Source organism: Podarcis erhardii (assembly GCF_964252035.2).
Source record: "Podarcis erhardii genome assembly, chromosome: 16".
Classification (NCBI taxonomy): domain Eukaryota; kingdom Metazoa; phylum Chordata; class Lepidosauria; order Squamata; family Lacertidae; genus Podarcis; species Podarcis erhardii.
In genome coordinates this window covers 24,852,748-24,873,554 of record NC_138514.1, presented here as the reverse complement: position 1 = coordinate 24,873,554, position 20,807 = coordinate 24,852,748, and the positions used below count along the sequence as shown (strand labels likewise).

Genomic DNA, 20,807 nt, shown 5'->3' with positions numbered 1-20,807 from the left:
AGCAGTCTTACTCGATGAAAATCAGTCACCAGGACTGAAAATCCCCACCTCTTCCCTACCATCTAAGTCCCCTCCTCTTCAGGATTTCCCCCAAGCAATCTGAGACTGCGCCTGCATGAAGCTAACTTCTCCTCTGCCTTCTTCATGCCTCTTATGGTTCTGGGAGACAAGAGGGAAGGGGAGCTGGTCACAGCAGGAGGGGGAGACACCTGTGACTCCTCTCTGCCTCTTGGGCTCCCTCCTCTCCTGCTTCAGCTTCTGCCTCTGAGTCTGGACTTCTCTCTGCCACAGACTCTCCCTGCTCACTAAACCCTGTTACCTCTTCGGCTTCCGACACCTTCACTTCCCAGTCTTCTCCCTCTGACCACTCATTGTTGTCCCACCACCACTCCCCTGACTCTGAGCCTTCTTCCCTTGGGGGTTCCCCAGCTGGTTCCTTCCACCACTCCTCTGTGTCCAACCAGTCCATGACAGTGGGGCTCTTGAGAAGCCAGAGCTGTGTGTATTTAACCATTTATTTGCATCACCCCACTTCTCCATTAAGCTTCCGTTCAGAGCAAAGCAACGTACAACAAAAGATCAAAAACAAGAGAGGCTCAGGCAGAATACAACACATTCTGAGGGGAGATAGAGAGACTCAGTTGGATTAGATCAGCTAAAGCTCTCTTGAGAAGGGAAAAGATCACTTTTGGGGGCTTTCTTGATCTCCGGAAGCAAAGGCATTGAGTGAATGTTTGCTGGAAGAGGGCTTCACAAATGCGGGGCCTACACCAAGCAGGCCCCATCTGGAATGACGAACTACTACACCCTGCAAGGGCCAAGAGCACTGCCCCCCAATCTTGAATCCAGCTCTGCTAGCAGGACATTCTCTAGACATGCACCACCCTCCAACTCGCTCTGTGGGGTTTCTGGGAGGGAGAAGCCTTACCCGCAGTTAACCAGCATGGCTTCTGTGTTGCCAGGGCAAAGGCGGGCTGGTTCAGGCCAGGGGCTGATTGTTCCTCCCCCTCTCCTCCATTTCCCCCGCAGCTCCTGGGGTACTGGATGGTGTCGGAGCGGGAATGGGAGCGTGCCCGGGCTTTGCAGCTTGGGGTGCACTTGCTTCGGGCCCATTGCCAGAAGACCAGCGCTTCCGTGAGTAAGGCCATACTCAGATGGATCAATGGTCTCACTTGATATAAGGCAGCTTCTGATGCTCCTACTTAACAGTCCTTGATTCCAAACCATGAGGACTAGAATCTTATTTTGGGGAAGGGTCATAGCTCAGATTTGCCTTGCATGCACAAGGTCCCAGGTTCAATCCCTGGCATCTCCAAGTAAGGCAGGGAACATCCCCAGCCTGAAACTCTGGACAGACACTGCTGCCAGTCTGTGGAAACAGTACTGAGCAAGATCAGTCAATGGTTTGACTCAGCATAAGGCAGCTTCCTGTGTTCCTAAAAAAATTACCAGTCCAAAGGTTGCTTCTTCTTAAAAGCCTGGCCTGGGTTCCTAGTTCATTCAGAATATTGAGGACCAGAATCTTGCTTTATTCCTAGGGGCAGAGTCTTAGCTGCCAGTCAGTGTGGACAATGCAGACAAATGGCCTGAACTGGTATATGGCAGCTTCCTCTCTCCCTCTTTTTGCACAGCCACGGATCCCCCCGGAGCAATTCAGCCGCCTGGCTGGGGCGCTGGGGCCTTTCTCCTGTGACGTGCTGGGCAGCATCCGGCAGGGTGCCGTCGACTGCATCAGGGTCTTGCTAAGCACCCAAGGTGAGCTTGTCTAGCCCCTTTCGCAATGTAGGTCTTCCTTACTTGGGAGGAACTCCCCTCTCCATCCTCATCTGGAGAGCTGCTGCTGCCAGTTGGTGCAGACAATATTGGGCTACAGGGACCAGTGTGCTAATTCACTATTTATTTAATCGTTCAATTAATTAACATACCACCTTTATCTTCCAAAGATCTCAAGGTGGCGTACATGGTTCTCCCCCCTCCCCATTTCACCCTCACAACAACCCTGTGAGGTAGGCTAGGCTAAGAGGTGGTGACTGGCCCCCAAGGTCACACCCAAGTGAGCTTCACGACTGAGCGAGGATGCTGCTGTGCCCAGATCCCATTTGCGGGCTTCCCATTAGGGAATCTAGTTGATCACTGTGAGAACAGGATGCCAGATGGTACAGAAGGCATAGAATTATAGTGTTGGAAGGGGTTCTCCAAGGGTCATCAACTCCCTGCAAGCCAGGAATCACAGCTCAAAAATCCCCTGACAGAGGACCACCCAACCTCTGCTTCAAAACCTCCAATGAAGGAGAGTCTGTCAGCTTCCGAGGGTGTCCATCCCATGGTCAAGTGGCTCTTGTCATCAGAGAGTTCTCTCTGATGTTGAGTCGGAATCTCCCTTCTTGGGTATTTCCTGCAGGCACCCAAAGGCCAAGGGGCCGCTTGGTGGCCTGGCAGCTCCACTGTATCCAACGCAAGCTCCGGAGCGAGAGCAGCCCCCGGGAGGTGCGCACGGCCTCTCTCCAGCTGGCGAAGGTATTGTAGGGTGGGGACCTCAGGAGGAAGGTGCTTGGGAGAAGGTATCAACCTGGAGAATAGCACCCCTAGGCAGGATTCATCCTCCTGGGGTGGTGGATCATGTGGCAATGGACACGTGCATTGGTCCTGGGTGATGCCAGTGCCGGCCAAGGGTTGCCACCTTTTAGGCAAGGCAGAAGTTCAACAGGTGCAGCTAAGAGGTTCAGTAATGAGAAAAGCACCCGCTTTTCCCATGTCTACCCATTGTTGTGCTCTTAAAGCAGGCATGGCCAAACTTGGCCCTCCAGCTGTTTTGGGACTACAACTCCCATCATCCCTAGCTAACAGGACCAGTGGTCAGGGATGATGGGAATTGTAGTCCCAAAACAGCTGAAGCGCCAAGTTTGGCCATGTCTGCCTTAAAGCAATGGGCAAAGCCAGATAGGTAGCAGTCCTTTTGAAGAGCTGGATCCTGGTGTAATAAACACTGGGAGCTGGGACTGGGATCAGGAGTCCCAAATCCAAGCCCTAACCCTTAACCACAAGGCCTAGGAGAGGTCTCCTGCAAGCTACGTGTATCAGGCAAAATGTGCATACCAAAAAAGAAAACATCTGCACTAACAAGCTGACAGATTTTGTTTCTTTATTGCATGTATATCCCACCTTTTTCTCCAAGGAGCTCAAAGTGGCATCCATGGTTCACCCCCTCCTCATTTAATCCCCACAACAACCCTGTGAAGTAGGTTAGGCTGAGAGGCAGGGACTGCCCCCCCCCAAGTCACACCAGGTGAACTTTCTCTCCCCATGCTCTGGCCTCATCTTCTGCCAGGCAGCCATCCCAGTGAAACCCAGAGAAGGGCAGGTAGGCAGGCAAGACTCTGGCAGGGGGCTTTTGGGAGTTGGGGGGGGGGGGAGAGATCCTTCTTTTAACCCTACTCTCACCTCCATGTACGATCCCAGGAGATCCACTTGCAGGCACCTTGCTTGGTAAATATAGTGACAAAACTATTTCAACCCTCTCATACACCTATCCCTGCCTCCCACCCCCCAAAATACCCCAGAACCTCCATGACCCTTAGTTAGGTCACAGCACCTGCCCAAGGAAGGAGAAGGTGTGGAGATGACAACCAAAGGTGGGGCGCATCTGAGCACTTTCTCCCTACTACCTGCCTGCCCTGGCTCAGGTTGTCAGCCGTGCTCTGCCCCCGCAAGAGATCCTGGCCTTCCTGCGTACCTTGCTGGAGCAGCTGAGAGCCGTGAGCCCCACCTGCGACCAGGCCGTCCTCCTGTGGTTTGAGGTGGTCGTGAAGGAGCAGAGGGCAGCCTTGAAGGACAAGGTAAGGGCCAGGTGAGGGAGGGACTTGACCAGCAGTTCCCAAAGTGGGAGGTAGCACCCCCCTGGGAGGCAGTGGGATTACCTAGGGAGGTGCTAAGAGGCAAGTGGGTGGCAGGGGGCTGCTAGAGGTGTAAACAGCTATCAGACTATCGCTGAGTCGTTCATCAATGTTGATTTAATTCAACAAAACAGTTTGAAATGGATCTTGAATAAATGCAATTAATCAATACCGTTTTGGATTTCATTGTGTTATTATCTTCCACAGTGGGTGGTGCAAAATGATTTCTGCAAGGTAGGATAGTGGGGTACTGGGGTACTGAGTTTATGGAATCAACCAAAAAAGTTTGGGAAACGCTGGGTTAGACCTAAAGGGCTTTCAGATTTTGTTGCATGAAAATGTATAAAATAAATGTATAAATAAATGTATAAAATAAAGCCTGTACTTGGTCCTGCACTTCCTAGAATCCTACAATTGTAGAGTTGGAAGGGACCCCAAGGGTCATCTAGTCCAACCCCCTGCAATGCAGGAATCACAGCTAAAGAATCCTGACAGATGGCCATCCAACCTCTGTTTTAAAAGTTCCAGTGAAGGAGAATCCACCACTTTCCAGGGGCGTCTGTATCACTTCATTATCATTTTTCTCCCTATGACAGCTATTGAGGCCAGTTTGAGAGCTGGATTACCAAAGAGGTGAATGAGACCCCATTTTAGGAGAGGGCTCTTGTGATTAGTTCCAGCTTCTGGGCTTCCCAGAAGCCCCATGAGAAAAGAATGCTGGGTCTAGCAGACCCTTCTGATGTTCTTGTGAGATAACCAGCCTCATATAACCAACATATCAAAGTCTAATTAGCACATTAAGGGGTTAATATCATAGAATAAGCTGTCCTGCCAAGCTTATCTGTGTCCACTTATTTTACATTGGGAGGAAATCGGTAAGCTAGCCTATTGTTGCACCTTCAATCTACCTGAGAAGCTCAGCTTGTGAAGAGGTTTTGAGCTGGTTGCTCCAGCTCAAACTGCATGGCTCTCAGCAGCCATTTTTGAGCTCCTATACCAATAATTTAGGAACTTCCACCGCTTTGGAAGTAAATAGTTTCACTGCCTGTGCAACCTGTCTGACTGATGTATGGGAAAGCACATGAACCTGACCTTTGGAGAGTTTGTAAATAAACCATTTTTAACTTACTAAACGTGTGATCTATTCCTATGCTGGGGGAAGAGGGGACTATTTTGGAACTCACTTGGAAATACGTATTTTTAAAAGGTCTAACGGCCTATATTTCCATGCTTTGCTTTGCTGCATGTTTTGTGATTTTAGATCAGGCATAGGCAAAGTCCAGCCCTCCAGATGTTTGGGACTACAATTCCCATCATCCCTGACCACTGGTCCTGTTAGCTAAGGATGATGTTTTAGATCTCTTCTGGGGTTCTCTCACCAAAGAGTACAGTGGTGCCTCGCAAGACGAAATTAATCTGTTCCGTGAGGCTCTTCGTCTAGCGTTTTTTCGTCTTGCGAAGCAAGCCCATTGACAGCTTAGCGGATTAGCGCTATTAACGGTTTAGCGGCTTTTAGTGGATCAGCTGATAAGTGGCTTAGGGCTTAGGAAAAGGGGGGGGAGGGAAAAAACCCTGCAGGAACTCACAAGACATTTTCATCTTGCGAAGCAAGCCCATAGGGAAATTCGTTTTGCGAAGCGCCTCCAAAACGGAAAACCCTTTCGTCTAGCGGGTTTTCCGTCTTGCGAGGCGTTCGTCTTGCAGGGCACCACTGTACTTGCCGCAAACCTGGATTTGGCATCCAGGGAATCCTCCTTTCCATGTATCTATTCCTCCCCACACCTGAACCAACATGTATTATGATGCTGAACATAAGAAGGCTTCTCTTATGCTCCTAGAAATGGCACCCCAAATATATGAGGGTTACAGAGCTTCTTCCCCCCACCAACCTTGTCCTTTCTAGATCCCCGACCTGGTGGCCGTCATTTGCTCCTATGTGCAGCAATCAGAGGATGCAACTCAGCGCCATTCCCTGGCCCAGGCCGTCTGTGTGCTGACGGAGCACCACTGCAGGGCGGTCTGTGCCACCCTCCTTCAGCAGGCCCTCCTCCCAGACAGGTGAGTGCAAGACTCCCAGGGCTCAGAAGCAGGTGTTGGGAGTTTGCTCTGCTCTTTGAACTGGAACCCAAGCCCCCCATGCCACCCCCACCCAAGAAAAGCCCTCCTCCTAAAACAACAGGGGGCAATGGACTTCCAGTTAGAAGATGGCACCTGAAGCAAGTCTCCTGTGAGCCTCAGCAGAGTGAGTAGGAGCTTTTAAAAAATAAGGGGGAAAGACACACTCCCGGAAAACAAGCTTATATCCCAGCCAGATAAGGACTCCGGGAGTTGCTGGACGGCACTTTAAACATTCTCCTTTCCTTTGAGGCTCTTCAATGAAAATTACTTTTTTATTCAAAATTAAAATCAAACATATTATCTAGAAACATCTCACCCTTATTTTCCCCTTTTTCCCTCCCGCCTCCCCCCACAGAACCCCCCCACCCCACCCCGACTTCCCTCAGTACCAGTCTTTGATTTCTCTAAAAATGCTGTTTTCTGCATGTTACACAGTTGTATAGATCCTCAAACTATTTAAGTAATAATTATCAATAAAAAGTTTGTGAATGTTTATTCAAAACCAGCCAAGGAGTCCAGTTCGCTTTGTTGCATCTTCAAATACTTTGTAAAGGGTCCCATTCATCTTTAAAGTCACAGTTATCCTTGTCCCGTAGCTTGTATGTCAGCCTTTGAGGCTCTTCTAAAACCCCTTTGAAATCCCACTGAAGCCAACCAAAACTCTTTGAGGTTACCTAAAACTATCTGAGGCTACTTACAATGCTCCGAGTTTCTTTCAAACAAAGCCCTCAAATATATGGATGGGACAAAGTACCCCAAATCTAGTCCAGGGATGGTATTCACAACAGGGGGTGCCTCTACACAGTATTTTGTTGGCATCTGTACTGGAAATCCAACCCTTGGCGCTGTTCCTGCAGAGTGGCACTCTTTCTCTGAGTCTACTGACCATCTGTGCCATTCCCCAGGGCAAGGATGGAGCTCTTGGTGGCTGTAGCAACGTACAAGGATAAGAGCGAACCTGTCCTGAAGCATCTGCTCAACGTGGTGAGAGGGGAAGGAATCGGCACCCCCAGCTACGTCATGGTGAGGGCTCTGCTAAGCATAATGGTTGAATGTGCCTTGAAATGGAAATTCTAATGGGCCTGTATTGAATACAGGCAACTCTCCGTGGGCTCGGGGGTTGGGCTCTGGGTCATGGCATGAAATTGCATCAATCATCAATCCACCCATTGACGTTGGAGAGAGACTGAGTTGAGAAATAAGACCAAGGGTACATATTGATATAGGAATGTATTAGATAAAATGTAAAGACATATACAATAATAAGAGTACATTCATTTGTGAAAAAGGAATATATAACGGGATAGACAGGAAGTCCAAAGGTCTGGTACATATATGATTTTGGAATAGTTTTTTGTTCTTGTTTCTTTTCTTTAGGTATATAAACTTTGTACGTAAACTTTTGTATACATGCTGAAAATTATATTATAATAAGCCTTGTGATGTAATATGATAATGTTTACCGAGTTAGCATAAGAACGTTAATAAATAAATAAAACTCAAAAAAAGAAGGAAAAAAGAACGAAAGAAATTGCGTGAAATCAGAAATAAAAAAATAAAGTTTTATTTCAAAAGTTTTTGCATTAAATAAATAAATAAAACCCCCTGTTCCAGGCTCTTGTGTCCCTCCGGGAGGGAGTCCTGGCTCTGGAGGACTGCACCAGCCGGCTCCCGCTGCTCTCAAAGCTGTGCCACGCTCTCTTGTGCCAACTCAGCAGCACGGACCTGAATGCAGAGACGCCCGACCCTTCTTCTCTGAAAAGGATGGCGTGCAGCAGGATGGTGCCGCTGGAGCCCCGCAGGTAGCGCCCGTCTTCCGTCAGTCCCGGGTGGCGTCCCCTTCTGCTGCCCTTCCCCACAAGTGCACTCTTTGTGGGGCTTCCTCTGTGTTTTCCCCAGAAGCTGCCGTAAGTTAAGAATGCTGCAGCACGATTGCTGACAAGAGCAGAGCCTTGTCGAAATGCAACACCTCTGCTCAGAGAGGTGCACTGGTTGCCAGTCTGCCACTGGGCCAAGTTCAAGGTGTTCCTAGAAGCATATAATGCTCTTAACCGCTTGGGAGCAGTTTACCTGCAACATCGGCTTACCCCACTTCTGCCCACTCAAACGCTTCAGTCTGCAGAATTGGCACTGCGACGGGTGCCATATAACCCCTCTTGTGTATTTGTAAGAACTCAGTCTTTTAGTGTGGCAGCACTTACACTTTGGAACTCCCTGCCTCTTGACACCAGGCAGGTGCCTTCTTCAGTGTAATCTTTTCAAACCACTCTTGTTCAGACAAGCCTAACTAGACGTTCAGAAAGTCAATGCGAGTTTTGTTCTCTTTTTAGTCCGTTTTAACTTTTCAAAAGCCTTAAATTGTTCTTGTGAGTTCTTCTTAATAATAATTTTGTTGTTTTATCTTTTTTTGCAAAATGCTTTGAGGTTTCTTTCTCTTTTTTTAAAAAAAAATCAAGCTGCATGTAAATGTTATGAAATTAAATAAACAAATAAGGGGGGGCGGGACAAGGGCTCTGCCTGGCTCCAAACTGACTGGGGAAAGGAGTCTTTGGTTTTGTCTCCCAGGCAGGCTGTGCTGGTGCTACAGGCTGTCCTCAGCAGAGCTCTCCTGGAATCAGCGGGGGAGATGGATGTCTCTGGAGACACCTGGAGCTTCCTGATGCAGCCAGACAGTTACCTGAAGGGTGTCGCCCTCTTAGCCAGGTGATTCTTGTGCTCAGATCCTATCTGTGGGTTCCAATAGGCCTCTGGATGACCATGGGGTCAGGGGTGCAACTTGAATAAAATATATTTTTTATTTTAGAAATTTTTTAGCATACAATATTATTTGCATTCATCCATAACAAATTACATATCTTTATAGGGGTTCTTCTGACCCCCAGACTTCTCCCCACTCCTCTCCCTGGTTTCCAATATTTATCTCTTATCTTTTCTGTGACTAAATACTTTTATCCAATCTATTAAGTTTCCTTTTTCAGTACTCCTTTATCAATACCCTGGGCATATAACATTCTTGCCACTGTTGTCGCATACATAAATAAGACCTTTTTCTCCTTCGGAATCTCTTCTCCTATTACTGTATACCTAATACTGTAGGCTTTTTAACAAAAGTTATTTTAAACATTTTTTTTAGATCATTGTTAATCATTTCCCAGAAGGCTTTTGCTGACTTACAGGTCCACCACATATGATAAAATGTACCCTTTTTCTCTTTACATTTCCAGCATAAATTAGACATTTTAAATACATTTTTACAAGTCTTGTAGGAGTTAAGTACCATTGGCACATCATTTTCATATAGTTCTCTTTTAACGAACAGCAAGCAGTAAATAGTAAATCTGCTTTCCATAACTTTTCCCATGAATCAAACTGTATATTATGACCCACATATTTTGCCCAATGTATCATTACTGATTTTACTTCTTCGTCTTTTGTTTCCCATTCCAGCAACATTTTGTATACTTTTGACAGAACCTTTGCTTTATTTTCCAACAGATTTTTATGTAATCTTGATAATTCATTCCTAAATGCAACTCCTTTATCCATTTTTAAAATATCATTTAGTTGGTGGCATTGGAGCCAATCTGTAAGTAAATGTCTTATATTCTCATATTTCTTCAATTTCAACTGATTTCCCTCCTCCACCAACAACTCTCTATATGTTATCCATTCTTTTTCCATATTTATTTTTTTTCGCTGAGAATGCTTCTAGTGGTGATATCCACCATGGGGTCTTATTTTCTAATAGATTCCTATACTTTTCCCATATAAAATATAATGATTTTCTAACAATATGAATCATGAAACCCTTATGTACCTTCATTTTTCCATACCATAAATATGCATGCCACCCAAATCTGTTATCATAACCTTCCAGATTTAAGATATCTGGGTTCTTTAAACTCATCCATTCTTTAAGCCAACAGATACAGGATGCTTCATAATATTATTTTAAGTCTGGTAGGGCAAATCCACCTCTTTCCTTTGCCTCTGTTAACAATTTATATTTAATCCTAGGTTTCTTTCCCTACCAGACAGACTTAAATATATCTTTTTGCCATTGTTTGAAGTGCCCTGTTCCATTAAGTATCGGTATCAACTTGAATACAATATGGGGGGGGGTGAGCCCCGCCCTGCATAATCAATCACATGACGTGTCATTTATGCTGCTGGGCTTCGTTGAAAATGGCTTCTCCATGCAAACCAGGAAGTGACCTCTCCAGACAACAGAACAACTCTTCTTTTCTTATCACTGTGGTTGTGATCTCCCGGGTGACACGGACACCATTAGGCAGTTGAATGTTCATGCATACTCTGTCCATTTCCTGTCTCCCCTACAGTGCTCCACGCAGCCCCGGGAGCTGGCAACCCACGTTACGCCACTGGGCCATTGTCCTGATCCAGCAGGCTCTTCTATGTTCTCATCGTTCCTTTTCTCCCCCTGCCCCTCAGGTCCATGGCGTGGTCACAGAACCCACTCATTGATGACCTCCTGCGTCACCTCCTGCCCCATCTCAGTTCCTCCAGAACAGCCTACAGAGACCTCAGCCTGGTCTTCTGCATGGAGGTATTGTATTTACTGCTATTGTATAAGCATCTCCCTAAGGACTTTCCATGTTTCTTTCTTATTTTTTATATAAATTTTTATTAGTTTTTTAACATATCATTTTCAACAATAATTAATCATACTTTTACATCTTATACAGGTTTTTTTACTTCCATCAATCACATCTGAAAATTTTCCAATCTATTCACTTAATATACATTTCTTACTTTCACCATTACATTTAAATCTCATAATTAATACAGTGGTACCTCGGGTTACATACACTTCAAGTTACATTCACTTCAGGTTACAGACTCTGCTAACTGAGAAATATTACCTCGGGTTAAGAACTTTGCTTCAGGATGAGAACAGAAATCGTGCAGCAGCAGCACAGCGGCAGCAGGAGGCCCCATTAGCTAAAGTGGTGCTTCAGGTTAAGAACAGTTTCAGGTTAAGAACGGACCTCCAGAACGAATTAAGTACTTAACCCGAGGTACCACTGTATCTCTATTCTTTCTCTATTTTGCAATATTTCATATGTTTCTCCTTACAAAACTTCTTGTCGCCCTACTAGCATAATTTGTTGATTACAGTTGCTCTTTTAATAGTTTGTATATTTCTTCCAATCTTCTGTGAATCTCTGGTCCCACAGGTTTCGAATCCTTCCTGTCATTTTATCTAATTCTGCGTAGTCCATTAATTTCATCTGCCATTCTTCTTTTATCGGAATTTCTCCTTGCTTCCATTTCTGGGCTAACAATACTCTTGCTGCTGTTGTTGCATATAAAAACAATTTAACATCTTGTCTATTAGGACTTTCCACGTTTTCATGTTGTGGGTGTTGGGAAGTTTAGTGCAGGAGTTTACTGATGGTTCCTTTGCTTGGCTCAGATCCCAGGCCACTCTTTGCTTCACACACCAGAGATGCTCAACCTCCTTCTGCAAGAGATGCTGGCCATGTCCCAGGATGGCAGCACCACCCTGCGAGCCCTGGCGCTCCGAGGCCTGGGGAACGTGGTAACAGAAGCACCCCATGAGGTAGTTCAAGGGGTTCCAAATATTTCAGCAGGTGATGAAGGGCAGGGCAGGGCTGTGTGTGTGTGTGTGTGTGTGTGTGAGAGAGAGAGAGAGAGAGAGAGAGAGAGAGAGAGAGATCCAAAACTTTAGCTGTACAGCAGCTCAAAGCTGCTTATCATAGCTCAGGAAGCAACTGATGTCTTGCAAGGAACTCTAGATTTTTTAGGGTGGGTGGGAAATGAACCCACGTCTCTCTCAGGTCCTAGTCCAACACTCTAACTGCTACACCACACTGCTGTGGGTGTGACCGGTGTGAATGAAGGAAAGAGGAGGCAATGAAGAGGGGGAAAGGAAAAGTGAGAAGTGCAGCTGGGTGGGGTGGGAGCTCTGCATATTGTCCTGAAGCCCCCTGGCAAACGGTTTGCTGCCAGCCACTAGATCATGCCCCTCTAGCCAATCCTGGGTGGTTTCCTGGGCAGGGGAGACTCCGTAGGTGTAGGGGCCTCCCAGCCACTGAGGGCTGTGGGCTTTTCTCCATAGGTGAAGAAGCACCAGGAGTCTTTGCTGGCAACTCTGCTCCAAGCTGCGGGCAACGGCGCCAGCCCTGAAGTGGCCTGTGAGAGCCTGTGTGCCCTGGGCAAGCTGTGGGGATGTATCGGGAGACGGCACAGAGTTCGTGCTCTCCAGGCCATAGCTGGCCTGGCCCGTGGGCACCTCTGGCACGTGAGTTGGCCCTTTCTTCCTGATCAAAGTCAAAGCAAAGGTCAAAGCAAAGGCTCTCCTGGCCCAGAGTCCTGTTTCTGACCTTCTGGAAACCCAGGAAGGGGAGGGTCCATTTTCCTTGCCGAGTGCTTCCCAGTGACTGGTAATTCTGAGACTGGCCCTGGAAAACTGGGACACTTGGAGAGTATGGGTGCTTCCCTGTGTCCCGCTCGGTCCTAGCAAGTGGTGACCTTTCCCCTTTTCATAAGATCTTCTCATTCCCCATTCCCACCCCTTCCTGCTGTAGGTGGATGATTCCCTCCGCAAAGCGGCCTTTGAGCTCTTGGGCCAGCTGGCCAGGGCAGCTCAGCCGGAGGAGGCCAAGTCCTTTGCCAAAGAGGTGGGGAGGTCTTTGACTGCCCTCCTGCTGCACTTCAGGGAACCCAGCCCCACTGTGGCCAAGGTACAGCATCATACCCACACCCCTCTCCTTGAGCCTCCTGCTCCCAGGCACTCTACCTGTGCACCATGAAACCAGGCAGCTGTCAAGAGACCAGGGGTCAACATAACAGCATCAGTAGATCCCTGCTGCGTCAGACCAATGCCCCATCTAGTCCAACATCCTGTTCTCATAGTGGCTGACCAGATGCAAGCAATTCTCACCTTCTGCCATTTCGAGAAACTGGTATTCAGAAGCGTCACTGCCTCTGAGAAATGGCAGACGAGCTGCTATTGTTGTTTATGTTGTTTTAAATTACATTTACGACCCTGTTCCAACTAAACATTAGGGAGAACTTCCAGACATTTAAGAGCCGTTCGGCAGTGGTTATTTAGCTGCGATTCCTGCATTGCAGGATGTTGGGCTAGATGGCCTTTGGGGGTCCCTTCAGTTCTATGAAATTGTAATTCTGCACCCAATCAGCTAGAATTACAAAGTCCTCCCCACCCCTCCTTCCCCAGTCTATGCCAGGTGGGGCCAGACAGAGTGTGACCCTCCCCGTCTCTTCCACCAGGCCTGCTCCATTGCCTTCACGTCATGTGCCCCCTTCGTGGGCCTGCAAGACCTCACAGGGGACATGGAGGCTGGGCAGCTGCTGGCGGATGTCTCTGGTGCACGTCACATCCACTTGATGGGCAAAGTGTGCCGACAGCTGGTGAGTGAGCCCATTGCTAGGAAACCTTCTCTCAGCTGCCTCCTGGCAACCAGGAATGCCTTTCTCTCTGGGGCCTTCCTCTCATGCTGGTCTTCCTCTCCTCCTCTTCTCTCTGTTCACCCTAAACCATGAGAACCAGAAACTTATAGCACCTTTGGCATGCTGTCCCCAGGGAGACCCAACTGGGCATCCTTGGCCCTAATATTTAGGTGCCAGGTGAAAACATTTTTTCATTTATTTAATCTTGTTGCCTTCCTACAAGCGTTAGAGCAGGCACCCCCAAACTCGGCCCTTTAGATGATTTGGGACTACACTTCCCATCATCCCTGACCACTGGTCCTGTTAGCTAGGGATGATGGGAGTTGTAGTCCCAAAACATCTGGAGGGCCGAGTTTGGGGGTGCCTGTGTTAGAGCAAAGGCAGAGTGAAACTAGAACCCTTTCCAGAGAGAGAGAGAGAGAGAGAGAGAGAGAGAGAGAGAGAGAGAGAGAAAGAAAGAAAGAAAGAAAGAGAGAGAGAGAGAGAGAGAGAGAGAGAGATAGGGAGGTCAAACTGTTTTAACTGGAAGGAAAGTGCCACTAGCCCCTGTTCTTTTCTACCTTAGGTGCCTCCAAACTTGCTGCTTCTTTTGCTCCAAGAGAATTAGGGCGCATCTAGGCCATCTCTGTTTTGGGGTAGGATTCAGTCACATCCCAGCAAATTCATGCTGCCGCCATCACAGCTAATTTGCAGCCCTGTCACACTTCTACAACAGTTCAGACTTTTTTGTGATAAGGAGAGTTATGGGGAAATGCACCTGCAGAAGTCTAACCTTCCAAGAAACAAATGGGGGCAGATATTCCTGATTGCTGCATTGCAAGGGTCTGTTAGCCATGATTCCTTCACTGCAGGGGGTTGGACCCTTAACCCTTGGGGTCCCTGCCAATTCTACAATTCTATGATTCCATGACCTTGGAAAGTGGTGGACTCTCCTTCATTGGAGGTTTCCAAACAAGAGTTTGGATGGCCCATCTGCTAAGGATTCTTTAGCTTTGATTCCTGCATTGCAGGGGGTTGGACTAGATGGCCCTTAGGATACCTTCCAACTCTACAGTTCTGTTATTCTTTGACAATGGACCTGCTGGGCAGTGACCTGATGTGGCCTCCCCCCGATTTCTCCTAGGCTAAGACGAATCCAGCGCTCTTGGGGGCCATCCTGGCTGATGTGCCCCAGTACCTGTGCTGTACCTGGGAAGGAGTTCAGATCGCAGCCTGCAAGCTGGCCGGTGTGTGTCTGCACATGAAGAAGGAGGAGACCAATGGCCCCCTCTCTTTCTTTGGACGAGAGGCTAGAGGCGGTGGAGGGGTATCATTCCCCCACCCCTAGCACCAGAGATGGGAGTCCATGAAAGGGAGGCCTGGAGTTGGCAACCCTGCCCTGGATTGAGACCCAGATGTCCCCTTTATTCCTGCAAGGAATCCTTGTGAAGACAGCGGACGCTCAGCGCCTCCAACAGCTGGATCTGGACCGGCTCCTGGTAGGTGAGTGTTGCCACTGGATGTATCCCATGGGTGGGAATGGCAAATTGAAGCCTATCTCTCTAGAACATCCAGCCTTCAGCATATGGAGTGAAAAATGACTGGGGGAGTTTGGGGATGCTGAGGCTGTGATACGCAAGGAACCTAGCATCCTTTCGCAAAGTGCCTCAGGGGTGAGGTCTTGGCTCTAAGGGGACCCCTGTTTTCTAGCAACAATTGCCAGACCAAAGCTAGGAGAAGTGGAGATTTTCTCTCACTTTTTTTGCAAGCTGCAAAGTATGGAGGGAGAGAAAGCCAATGATGGATGCTAGCCACAATGGCGGTGTAACCGTGATGTCGTCTCTGGAGGGAACCAGCTCCTGGGAATCACAAGAGGGCTTGTGGGCTTCCCTTTGGGGCATCTGGCTGGCTGCCCAGGCTTTTTGGCCTGATCCAGCAGCCAGGTTCTCCTGATATTCTCATGGAACCTCTATATCAAGAGAGACCCTATCTAGGTTCCTTAGTTCTTAGGGACATTTGGCCCCTGTGAGAAGAGGATGCTAGACTAGATGGGCCCTTCGCCTCATTCAGCAGGATCTTCTTGTGTTCCTATGGAACTCCCTCCCACTGGAGCCAGGGATGGCCACCAACTTGGACAGCTTGAAAAGGGGTTAGACAGATTCATGGAGGAAGAGAGGGCTATCAAGCTATGCTCTGCCTCCACTGTCAGAAGCAGCAATTCTTCCAAATGTTGGTTGCTGGAAGCCACAGGAGGGGAGTGTGCTGCTCTTGTCCCAGGGTCCTGAGTGCGGGTTTCACACAGGCTGCTGGGAAGACAAGATTCTGGGTCACCATTGGAGGTCCTTCCTATCCATTTCAGGCCTTAAAGGGAACAGAGCGAGGCAGTGGCATTGACCCCTGTCGAGGGGTCAAAAGCAGGCCCTGAAGATCCCCTCCCCACCCCGGAGGGAGACTGTGGCCCTACCCCACTGCCCTGCCTCTTCTGTCTCCCCACAGCCCTCCACCCTCTCTGCCGTCACCCCAACGCTGCTGTTGAAATTGCTGCCTCAGAAGCCCTCCATGCCACCCAGCGGAAATGCCAGGAGAGCCAGACTGGCTCAGCCCAGAGCCGCAGAAGAAGGCCTCTGCTGCCCAGCTGGTTGTTTGGCCGGCAACGTAAAGGTCCCAGGCCTGAGACCCGGGGGGCTGGGCCTACCTGAGGGGGAAGGCTTGGAAAGCAGAAATATATATCTATCTCCCCTTTTACGACTGGTGTCTCCTTCGGACTGAGGGTAAAGTGGCAACCTCTTGCTGGCTTAATTCTCCTATCTAGAGACTTAGCACGGCAGAGAGTGTTATGGGAGCCCCATGGGGAACACTGACGTGGGAATCCCACAAGGAGGTCTCAGCTCAGGAAGAGAACTGAACATGCCAAAAGGAGGGCTACCCTCCCACCAGAACCTCCTGTCCCTGTTGACTTCAGCTTCACTAGCCCCAATTTGCCACAAGCACAGAATTGGGGAGCTCAGGAAGGGGCACCCTCTGGGATTCCAAGGGCAAGCTGGGGAATGGGGAGAATGGCCCAGGAAAACCTGGATTGGGGCCAGGAATCAGAGGGCTGCCAGCTGTTCAGATCCACCTGTGTCTCCTACTTTCCCTGTGGGACCCCCTTTCGTTCAGCATTTTCTCTGGCACACACCCCACTTTGGCCCAGCTGGCCCCAACCAGATGGATAAGCGTCGGCCTTGTCCACAGAATTCATAGAATCCTAGATCCATAGGGTTGGAAGGGGTCTGGGGGGTCATCTAATCCAGCCCCCTACAATGTAGGAATTGCAGCTTGCCTGGCACCTACTAGTGGCTTGTTGTCCTATTTTTATTATTCTCCTCCTCCATGTGGGACAACTTTCCTTCCCAGAGGTTGTGCCTGCTTCAAAACAGGCAAGGAAGCTCTGGCTGTGGGTCAGATGCAACAGGTAGGGCTTCCCCTATCTGCAGCCCACCAACTTCTCTCCTGGCCCCCATTTTCTCTGCATGTAGCACAGAAGCCAGACGAGCTCCCCCTCCCTTCAAGAAGGGGTCAGGTGGCTCCATTTCTCTGCTGTGCCCCCTGCAAGTAAAATCAGGGGCCACTCCGTTTCTGAAGAAAATATTTATTCTCTCAGCTGTATAAAGGTGAATGAGGAGGAGGAGGAGGAGTTTGGTCATCAGGCCTGGTCGCCAGGGACTTTCTCTTGGGATGTACTGGGTTCGGTCATGGCCTGGTCGCTGGGGACTTTCTCTTGGGACGTACTGGGGTGGGTCAGGCTGCTGGCGGACGTTCGGGAGAAAACTCTGGACAAGGCGTTGGAGACTTTCTCGAAGACGGAGGGCTTCTGCTGGAGTGGCGGTTGCTGCTCGGTGGCAGCTCCCTCTTGATCTGAGAAGTCAAAACAGAGGTTGGTCATGGAGTCATGGAGTCAACCTGCTGCTCACAGCCCCTGTGAGTGCATCAAGTGGGAGCAAGGGTGTACTCCAACTCCCATAATCCCCAGCGGTCAGTCACACTGGCCCCATGAGCTAATGGGATTTGGAGTCCAGCAATATCCCGTTAGATGGAGAGCAACACAGGCAACAAATTCCGGGCAGCCGAGACCCTCACTTGTCTTCCTTCAGACAAGCATTTGGCTGCTTGAGTGTCTGGGTTTTTTTCATTTTTACACCACCAAAATTTACACAAATTTTGACCTATTCTTGTTTCCTCCGCCCCCTCAATTGTTCAGGTTTTTAATATTTGTTTTTTAATTCTAAAATGGTGTAAGCTGCCTTGGATTGTTTAAAGTAGAAAGGCATGGGGTGTGTCTATCAATGTTTTAAATAAACTTAATCTCCTATATATTTTGGAAACTTGTTTGCTTATCTGCTATGCATTTGCACACTTCTTAAGACAGTGGTTCCCAAACTCTTTTGGCCACCACCCACTGCATAAACACATCCCTGATTCCCCCTACCTTATACAAAGCATTATTCAGAATAGTGGTTTGCATGACCCACTAAGGAAGCTAATAACAAAATAATTCAAAACAGTAACAATTAATTGCACCTTTATTCTAAATCCAATAAAAGGATTTAGTTTTATTAATTCAACAAAAAACTTATGAATTTGATGTAGTGATATCAGCTTCTCAAAGACTGATAATCATTTGTGCCACCTGCCACCCCCTTGCCTTTTAGGACCCCCCAAAAGGATGGTACACCCCCCCCAGATGGTGGTATTGCCCACTTTGGAAACTACTTTGGTTTCTGAGATTAAGGAGCCATTTGCGGGGGGGGGGGGGTCGGTTGCCATTTTGACTCAAGATGGTGGATGGAACCTTCAAAAAAACACAGCAATTTAAACCACCGGTTTCAAAACTCCACTGATTTTGGGGTTGTTGTTGTTTTCAAATTCCTGAGCAAGGCTAGGTATGTGGGTGGGACTACTGAACATAAACCCACTTTGTGGTTCCCTGATGTGGACATGTCCATGTCATGCTGGAAGCCTCCCTGTTCCACATCCCTAAGGAGGGAGGGGGCCTGGCGTGGCCTGCCCCCCAACCACTGTTCAAGGGACAAAAGTGATGTCCACACCCCGAAACTGGCAGCAAGAAAACTTACGTGTTTCGTACTCTATGACATACTCTGGAACGTCCTGGTAAACAGACATGATCTGTGAAAGGAGGAAGAGGTCAGGAGGGAATAGGAGAGAGGGGCACATAAAATGTCCTTGTCCTAAGTCAGGATAATCAAGTCCATTGCAGGATGAGAGAAAGAGAGCTTATCCACGCTTATCTTTTGCTCTGCTCTTTCCAGGCACAGCTCCACACTTTAATGCTCTGTGTCTAAGCATGGTTTTTTGTTTCTTGCCTTGGAGTTTTCACTGCAAAAACCCACTCTTTAGCACTCAATCAGGGCAAACATCAATTCAGATTTTAAGCAGGTTACCGTTTGCTCCTATTGAGCTTTAAAGAGCAAGTTTTCACAGGGGAAAGCTCCGGAGCAGTGTTTCCCAAACTTGGGTCTCCCAGGTTTTTGCACTACAACTCCCATTATCCCTAGCTAGCAGGACCAATGGTCAGGAATGGTGGGAATCGTAGTCCAAAAACAGCTGGAAACCCAAGTTTGGGAAACACTGCTTCAGAGCAGGGGGGTGAAGCACTCTGACACAGAGCTTCTAAGTTCAGACCATACCTGAAAAGAGTGTGGATAAGCCCAGAGAGACCCTTTTCCTGCCCAGTCCTAAGTTCTTAAGGGCTTTATATATGTGTCCCTGTAGCAAATTGTCAACCAGTACAGATCTCTGAGCCTGAGTGATCTCTGTGGACAGGGTCTCATTCCTCTCCACAAACATGCTATGGCAATTTACCTCGAAGGGTCCTGAGACTGCTTCGGTGTCCCGGGAGAGGTGCATCTCGACTGCAGCTGGAAGAAAACAGGTGAGAAATGGCTGTGTTACAATGCAAGCCAAGGGTGTGGGTGTGCTGCAAGCGACCTCAACAGGGTGAGGTCGCTCTGGCCCCATAGACAGGCGCTCCCTGTCAGCCCATGTCCTCCCCCCATGAAAACTGTACCCACAACTCACTGGGTCCTGATTCCCTTTGGGGGCATCCTTCTCGCAGTTGTGTGCCTGGAGGAGGCCTGTGGGCCAGGTCTAGAGGCCTGAGACCCCCTTTGGCACCCCAGCCCCCATGTGGGGCTCTGCACAGGGCAGCTTCTATGGAGCAGCCATTCTAGAACCATAGAATGGTAACATTGGAAGGGAGCCCAAGGATCATCTAGTCCAACCCCCTGCAATGCAGGATTTAAACACACAAGTGCAATTGTATCAAACCCCAAAGCGACAGAATGAATAGTCACCTTTATCCAGAATCTTCTCTCTATCACTGAAACAGATACAGAAAGGGCTTGGTTAAAATGCTGCGCTTGTAATGTGTCCTCTCCCCATTTGCACAGTGGCCTGGAGTTTGCCCCTCTGCCAAAGCCTGTTTGGATCGTGGCCTCAATAGGTGCAAAGCCCAAGCATGGGGCAGGCATCCGGGTGGTGGTTCCCGCAAGCGGGATCTTACCACGGCACACATAGAAACCACTGGGCAAGTGGGTGGCCTGTGCCTCCCAACTGGAGAGACCTTCACCATTTGCTTGTATGGCTTTTGGACTGGATGCGGGGGCTGGATTGAATCGTAGAGTTGGAAGGGACCCCCGAGGGTCATCCAGTCCAGCCCCCTTAAGTACAGGAATCTCAACACGTGGTGCCCCATCCAATTTGAAACCATCCCGGACCCTGCTTAGCTTTGCAAATGCTCTAGAGGTTTTGTTGCTGTGCCACTCTAAAAGACCAGCTTGCCAAGTGGTTACAAAGCCACCGCTTGGTCAAGGGAGGCCTGCTTCCACACTCTGCTGCCGACAGCAGTCTCCCCACCTTCAATTCCCAGCAGCTGGCATTGAGAGCTTCACTGCCCCCAACAGTGCAAGTGAAAAAAACCAACCAACCCTGAAGTTCAATGGGGAACCACTGCCTGTGTGTGAAGAAACACATGCAACTCCTGAAAAGTGCCCCTGTCTCCAAAGCCCAGCCCACCAACAAATGTTGCCCTCGAACCTGTCAGAGGTAGATGAAGGCCCCACGCTGGTTGTGCGGGGGGTGCTGCTGGAAAAGGTGACAGGGCTGCTCTCCTCTGTTTCGGTGATGGGCGGGCTCGGCATATTGGTGGTTTGGGCATCCTGCGGAAAGGAAAAGGTAAGGACTTCATTTTAAGCTCTCAAAGTCAACACATAATTCAGGAAAGTGGGGGGTGAGGCATGCATGGAGGACAAATCCCCTTCCTCATTTTATGCATCTTGTTTTGCAGTTTGTTTGTTTTTT

At 48.7% G+C, this 20,807-nt stretch overlaps 2 protein-coding genes across 5 annotated transcripts in view; one reads left to right on the top strand and one right to left on the bottom strand.

The window, feature by feature from the left end:
- Window positions 1-16,193, top strand: part of LOC309331530 (maestro heat-like repeat-containing protein family member 2A) — a 48,313-nt gene extending 32,120 nt beyond the window's left edge. For 3 of the 4 annotated variants that reach the window (XM_081843765.1, XM_081843766.1, XM_081843764.1), the window contains 16 exons: window positions 1,030-1,134; window positions 1,632-1,755; window positions 2,402-2,517; window positions 3,684-3,836; window positions 5,797-5,951; window positions 6,917-7,034; window positions 7,626-7,813; window positions 8,577-8,714; window positions 10,464-10,578; window positions 11,449-11,595; window positions 12,115-12,297; window positions 12,584-12,739; window positions 13,290-13,430; window positions 14,593-14,695; window positions 14,886-14,951; window positions 15,945-16,193. In XM_081843765.1, coding sequence (XP_081699891.1) covers window positions 1,030-1,134; window positions 1,632-1,755; window positions 2,402-2,517; window positions 3,684-3,836; window positions 5,797-5,951; window positions 6,917-7,034; window positions 7,626-7,813; window positions 8,577-8,714; window positions 10,464-10,578; window positions 11,449-11,595; window positions 12,115-12,297; window positions 12,584-12,739; window positions 13,290-13,430; window positions 14,593-14,695; window positions 14,886-14,951; window positions 15,945-16,147 — 2,211 coding nt within the window. In that variant the 3' untranslated portion in view covers window positions 16,148-16,193. The remainder of the gene's footprint in view (window positions 1-1,029; window positions 1,135-1,631; window positions 1,756-2,401; window positions 2,518-3,683; window positions 3,837-5,796; window positions 5,952-6,916; window positions 7,035-7,625; window positions 7,814-8,576; window positions 8,715-10,463; window positions 10,579-11,448; window positions 11,596-12,114; window positions 12,298-12,583; window positions 12,740-13,289; window positions 13,431-14,592; window positions 14,696-14,885; window positions 14,952-15,944) is intronic. The other variant, XM_081843767.1, reaches the window with a different exon arrangement.
- Window positions 16,194-17,063: 870 nt separating this feature from the next.
- The window catches only part of FSIP2 (fibrous sheath interacting protein 2), a 40,603-nt gene continuing 36,859 nt past the window's right edge, over window positions 17,064-20,807 (bottom strand). Inside the window, exons 18-22 of the mRNA XM_081843763.1 lie at window positions 20,544-20,665; window positions 19,802-19,827; window positions 19,311-19,366; window positions 18,563-18,614; window positions 17,064-17,345 (exon numbers count right to left, since the gene is read on the bottom strand). Of these exons, the coding sequence (XP_081699889.1) occupies window positions 17,134-17,345; window positions 18,563-18,614; window positions 19,311-19,366; window positions 19,802-19,827; window positions 20,544-20,665 (468 nt within the window). The 3' untranslated portion in view covers window positions 17,064-17,133. The remainder of the gene's footprint in view (window positions 17,346-18,562; window positions 18,615-19,310; window positions 19,367-19,801; window positions 19,828-20,543; window positions 20,666-20,807) is intronic.